This window comes from Chiloscyllium plagiosum, unplaced genomic scaffold, assembly GCF_004010195.1.
Source record: "Chiloscyllium plagiosum isolate BGI_BamShark_2017 unplaced genomic scaffold, ASM401019v2 scaf_42928, whole genome shotgun sequence".
Classification (NCBI taxonomy): domain Eukaryota; kingdom Metazoa; phylum Chordata; class Chondrichthyes; order Orectolobiformes; family Hemiscylliidae; genus Chiloscyllium; species Chiloscyllium plagiosum.
The window spans coordinates 1-6152 of NW_025199793.1; the positions used below are offsets into that span (position 1 = coordinate 1).

The 6152-nt window shown below is 59.8% G+C and overlaps 1 protein-coding gene across 1 annotated transcript; it reads left to right on the plus strand.

Annotated features, from left to right (window-relative positions):
• Positions 1-1257: 1257 nt before the first annotated feature.
• slc50a1 (solute carrier family 50 member 1) lies at positions 1258-6131 on the plus strand (the record flags this gene model as incomplete). Its single annotated transcript, XM_043684888.1, has 3 exons — positions 1258-1419; positions 4863-4982; positions 5649-6131. Coding segments are annotated over 3 exons (387 nt in total), but the record flags the coding sequence as incomplete, so codon positions are not given.
• Positions 6132-6152: the final 21 nt, after the last annotated feature.

Below are 6152 nucleotides of genomic sequence, written 5' to 3' on the forward strand. Positions count from 1 at the left end.
CCCTCACTCGCGATGGAACGGGACCCTGGCAACGCACCACCCTGACGTGATATCATCCTTCTCTCCCGTCGTCCTTGGAGAGAGGGAGGGAGGACTCTTCGGAAAATAATTTTGCGGGGATGGTGTGTGGGTGCGGTGGGGCGAGGGGGGGGGGGTCAGTCCCACTCTCACTCCCTAATTGGAGAGTCTCGGAGTCCCGACATTTTGGTTGGGTGGGGCAGTCTGGAGTCACGTGTAGGCCCAGACATGGCCAGGGGGGTCTCCCGTGGTGGGATTCCAAACCCCCACCCCCAGAAACCCCTGCCAGGGTGTTACCAACCCACTGATGTGGCCAATGGGTTACCATTTTCCCCAAACTGGTTGGTTTCGAGAGGAGTATGGGGACAACTGCCCGCTCCCTCAGCGCTGACCCTCCGACAGCACCCGCTCCCTCAGCGCTGACCCTCCGACAGCGCCCACTCCCTCAGCACTGACCCTCCCTCAGCACCCACTCCTTCAGCACTGACCCTCCGACAGCACCCACTCCCTCAGCACTGACCCTCCGACAGCGCCCGCTTCCTCAGCCCTGACCCTCCGACAACGTCCGCTCCCTCAGCGCTGACCCTCCGACAGTGCCCACTCCCTCAGCCCTGACCCTCCGACAGCGCCTGTTCCCTCAGCGTTGACCCTCCGACAGCGCCCACTCCCTCAGCACTGACCCTCCAACAGCGCCTGTTCCCTCAGCACTGACCCTCCGACAGCGCCCGCTCCCTCAGCGTTGACCCTCCGATGGTGCCCAATCCCTCAGCACTGACCCTCTGACAGCGCCCGCTCCCTCAGCGTTGACCCTCCGATGGTGCCCACTCCCTCAGCACTGTCCCTCCGACAGCGCCCCTCTCTCAGCACTGACCCTCCGACAACACCCACTCCCTCAGCACTGACACTCTGACAGTGCCCAATCCCTCAGCGCTGACCCTCCCACAGCGCCTGCTCCCTCACCTGCCCACAGCCTGAGGCAGGGCTGTGCCTCCCTGAGCTCATCTCAAAAAGTCTACACCAATCACCAGTCAATGATGGTGCCCAGACAAGTCATGGGGCAAAGGACCATGGGAGAAAGGCCACAGGAGGACGTGGGTGGGGAGCAGGGTAAGGGTCAAGTGTCAAGTTATGGAGTTACCGTGTCTGAAACACTGAGGCTAAAGTGGGTGTGGACCTTCAGGGGCATGACCCCCAGATATTTTTATTTGATGTGTTTGTCTCGCGTGTTTCTTGTCACAGTTCCAGGTGATGACCAAGGTCGTCCTGGCTGGAGCCATCTTGGGGACAGTGTATTACTACTTTGCGATGTTGGTGTCGGACTCAGAGCTACGTCTGCACCAGTTGGGTTTCCTGTGCAGTGCCTTCACCATCTCCATGTATCTCTCGCCACTCGCTGACCTGGTAAATCTCCGCGGAGTGGGGAGAAAATGCCTGTGCGTGGCCCGGTCTCCAAATTCTCTCTCTCTGTCTGTCTCTCTCTCTGTCTTGCTTTTCTCCGAGCGGCTCCAGCGTCACTTCCACCGGCAGGCCCGAAGCCTTCTGTGCGGCTGGTGACGGGGCCTGAGGTATGGTTTGTGGGGATGACCGCCGGCTTCAGGCCTAGTGTGTGGATGGCCAGAGAGCCTGAGGCCTGGTGTGTGGATGGCCATGCAGCCTGAGGCCTGGTGTGCAGATGGCCATGCAGCCTGAGGCCTGGTGTGTGGATGGCCCACAGGGCTCAAGGCCTGGTGTGTGGATGGCCCACAGGGCCCGAGGCCTGGTGTGTGGATGGCCCACAGGGCCCGAGGCCTGGTGTGTGGATGGCCCATAGAGCCTAAGGCCTGGTGTGTGGATGGCCATAGAGCCTGAGGCCTGGTGTGTGGATGGCCATAGAGCCTTAGGCCTGGTGTGTGGATGGCCCACAGAGCCTGAGGCCTGGTGTGTGGATGGCCGACAGGGCCCGAGGCCTGGTGTGTGGATGGCCCACAGGGCCCGAGGCCTGGTGTGTGGATGGCCCACAGGGCCCCGAGGCCTGGTGTGTGGATGGCCCACAGGGCCCGAGGCCTGGTGTGTGGATGGCCCATAGAGCCTGAGGCCTGGTGTGTGGATGGCCCACAGGGCCCGAGGCCTGGTGTGTGGATGGCCCATAGAGCCTGAGGCCTGGTGTGTGGATGGCCATAGAGCCTGAGGCTTGCTGTGTGGATGGCCATAGAGCCTTAGGCCTGGTGTGTGGATGGCCCACAGAGCCTGAGGCCTGGTGTGTGGATGGCGCACAGAGCCTGAGGCCTGGTGTGTGGATGGCGCACAGAGCCTGAGGCCTGGTGTGTGGATGGCCGACAGGACCTGAGGCCTGGTGTGTGGATGGCCTTGGGTCATAGAGTCATGCAGATGTACAGCACGGAAACAGACCCTTTGGTCCAACACGTCCATGTCGACCCAGATATCCTAACCCAAACTAGTCCCATTTTCCAGCACTTGGCCCACATCCCTCCAAACCCTTCCTATTCACGTCCCCATTCAGATGCCTTATAAATGTTGTCATTGTACCAGCCTCCACCACTTCCTCTGGCAGCTCATTCCATACATGCACCACCCTCTGTGTGAAAATGTTGCCTTTTAGGTCCCTTTTAAATCTTTTCCCTACTCTGTGGTTAGCCCTGGGGTCTGTGGCTTCGTGTGTGGTTGGCCCTGGGGCCTGTGGCCTAGTGTGTGGTTAGCCCTGGGGCCTGTGGCCTAGTGTGTGGTTGGCCTTGGGGCCTGTGGCCTAGTGTGTGGTTGGCCCTGGGGCCTGTGGCTTCGTGTGTGGTTGGCCCTGGGGCCTGTGGCCTAGTGTGTGGTTGGCCCTGGGGCCTGTGGCCTAGTGTGTGGTTGGTCCTGGGGCCTGTGGCCTAGTGTGTGGTTGGCCCTGGGGCCTGTGGCCCACTCTGTGGTTAGCCCTGGGGCCTGTGGCCTACTCTGTGGTTAGCCTTGGGGCCTGTGGCCCACTCTGTGGTTAGCCTTGGGGCCTGTGGCCTCGTGTGTGGTTAGCCCTGGGGCCTGTGGGCTCGTGACCTTGTGTATGGTTAGCCCTGGGGCCTGTGGCCCACTCTGTGGTTGGCCCTGGGGCCTAGTGTATGGTTAGCCTTGGGGCCTGTGGCCTCGTGTGTGGTTAGCCCTGGGGCCTGTGGCCTCGTGTGTGGCTAGCCCTGGGGCTCGTGACCTCGTGTGTGGTTAGCCCTGGGGCCTGTGGCCCACTCTGTGGTTGGCCCTGGGGCCTAGTGTATGGTTAGCCCTGGGGCCTGTGGCCTCGTGTGTGGTTGGCCCTAGAGCCTGTGGCCTCGTGTGTGGTTGGCCCTGGGGCCTGAGGCCCACTCTGTGGTTGGGCCTGGGGCCTAGTGCATGGTTGGCCCTGGGGCCTGTGGTTGGTCCTGGGCAACACCAGTTGAGTGTGTAGTTGGCCTTAGACTTGGGCCCTGTGACTTATGCGAGGGTGGTGTTCCTGTGGCCCTGGGAACTGCAGGGTATCACAGGGCCACAGGCATCTGCTGTCCTCGCTTTCTACACAGGGACTTGCAGCCTTGTTTGTGTTTGATAACAGAGTCTGTGGCCGAGCGTGTGGCTGTTGTTGGATCCAGCGGCCTAGCGTGTGCCTGGTGTTGGAGCCTGTGACCTGGGGATTAGTGTGGGTGGTGTTGGAGCCTGTGGCCTAGCGTGTGCCTGGTGTTGGAGCCTGTGTCCTGGGGATTAGTATGGGTAGTGTTGGAGCCTGCGGCCTAGTGTGTGTGTGGTGTTAGAGCCTGTGACCTGGGGATTAGTATGGGTGGCATTGGAGCCTGTGGCCTAGCGTGTGGCTGGTATTGGAGCCTGTGACCTGGAGATTAGCATGCGTGGTGTTGGAGCCTGCGGCCTAGCGTGTGTGTGGTGTTAGAGCCTGTGACCTGGGGATTAGTATGGGTGGAGTTGGAGCCTGCGGCCTAGCGTGTGCCTGGTGTTGGAGCCTATGACCTGGGGTTTAAAGTGGGTAGTGTCAGAGCCTGTGGCCTAGCGTGTTGCTCGTGTTGGAGCTAACAGCCTAGCATGTGGCTGGTGTTGGAGCTTATGACCTGGGGATTAGTATGGATGGCGTTGGAGCCTGTGGCCTAGCACATGGCTGGTGTTGGAGCCTGTGACCTGGAGATTAGTATGGGTGGCATTGGAGCCTGCGGCCTAGCGTGTGTGTGGTGTTGGAGCCTATGACCTGGAGATTAGTATGAGTGGCGTTGGAGCCTGTGGCCTAGCACGTGGCTGGTGTTGGAACCTGCGGCCTGGGGGTTAATGTGGGTAGTGTCGGAGCCTGTGGCGAAGCGTGTTGGTGGTGTTGGAGCCTGTGACCTGGGGATTCGTGTTGGTGGTGTTGGAGCCTGTGGCCTAGCATGTGGTTGGTGTTGGAGCCTGTGGCCTGGGGGTTAATGTGGATAGTGTTGGAGCCTGCGGCCTAGTGTGTGGCTGGTGTTGGAGTCTGCGGCCTAGCCCGTGTGTGTGGTGTTGGAGTCTATGACCTGGAGATTAGTATGGGTGGTGTTGGAGCCTGTGGCCTAGCACGTGGCTGGTGTTGGAGCCTGCGGCCTAGCGTGTGGCTGGTTTTGGAGCCTGAGGCCTGGGGAGATTAATGTGGGTAGTGTTGGAGCCTGCGGCCTAGAGTGTTGCTCGTGTCGGAGCCTGCGGCCTAGCCCGTGTGTGTGGTTTTGGAACCTGCGGCCTGGGGATTACTGTGGGAATCTGGCGTTAGGGCCCGCGCACTCTCTGTGGAGGGGAGCAGAAGGAGAGGGTTTAGTGCAGAATGGTGGAAAGACAGAGCCTCTGTGACGTTCCTTCACCCCTCTCTTTCTCTTTCTCATATTGCTCAGGCCAAGATAGTCCGAACCCGGTCAACAAAATGCCTCTCGTTCCCACTGACGGTAGCAACCCTCTTGACATCGACCTCCTGGACTCTGTACGGTGCTCAGCTCACAGACCCCTACATTGTGGTAATTAACCCAGTGGGGCAGGGAGGTACTCAAAGGGTTAAACTCCAATGGTGGGTCACACAGACTTCACTCACCTTCTCACCTGACTGCAGGGTCAGCACTGAGGGGGTGGGTGCTGTCGGAGGGTCAGCGCTGAGGGAGCGGGCGCTGTCGGAGGGTCAGCGCTGAGGGAGTGGGTCACACAGACTTCACTCACCTTCTCACCTGACTGCAGGGTCAGTGCTGAGGGAGCGGGTGCTGTCGGAGGGTCAGCACTGAGGGGGTGGGTGCTGTCGGAGGGTCAGCGCTGAGGGAGCGGGCGCTGTCGGAGGGTCAGCGCTGAGGGCTGTGTGGACCGAGGGGGATGTGTTGCGTTTGGGTGACCTTCCTGTGTGCCAGCTATCCTGAAGTTTGGGAGGTAGCTGTGGGCTGAGGGAGAGGAGGGAGTTGGGAACTCGATAAATGCAATATCCTGCAGTGATTTGGTGTCGTGGGGGCACGGTGGGGGGTGGAGGTGAGGGTGTGGATAGGCTCCCCTTTTTTTGGGGTGACATTGCCCAGTGCCCTTCACCCTGAGGGATTGGGAGCCAGTGTCATCAGAGTATGTTTTGGTCAACCTTTGTTGCATTTCTTCCTCCCTCTCTCTCTTTCTCCCCTCCCCCACTTCCCGACCCCTCCCCCCTGCAGATTCCAAATGTCCCGGGAATCCTCACCAGTCTCGTGCGCTTTTGGTTATTCTGGAGGTTTTCCCCTGTGCAGGAGAAATTCCCCTTTCGGCCCGTTCAGGCCTAAGGCCTAACTCGGGCCTAAGGCCTAACTCAGGCCTAAGGCCTGACGCCAATTCATTTTGCCTTGCCTCCTCTGGTCGGGGAAACTGCGTACCATTCCTAAAATCCCACGGGAGCAGACAGACCTTTGGACGATCCCCGGGGATTAAGGGACAGATCGCTTCACAGCCAACACGCTATCGCCAAATTGTCAGAGGAGAATATTTCAACTGGAGAGAGAAAATTGTTCACAGAATCAGCCGTGGTTCGGGTTCGGATTTCAATCTTAGTCGGAAATGTCTTTTGGTCGTGAACTGACTCTCACTGGGGTATGGGCGTCTCTCACACACACACAAACTCTCTCACTAGGGTATGGGCGTCTCTCTCACACACACACACACACACACACTCACTCTCTCACTAG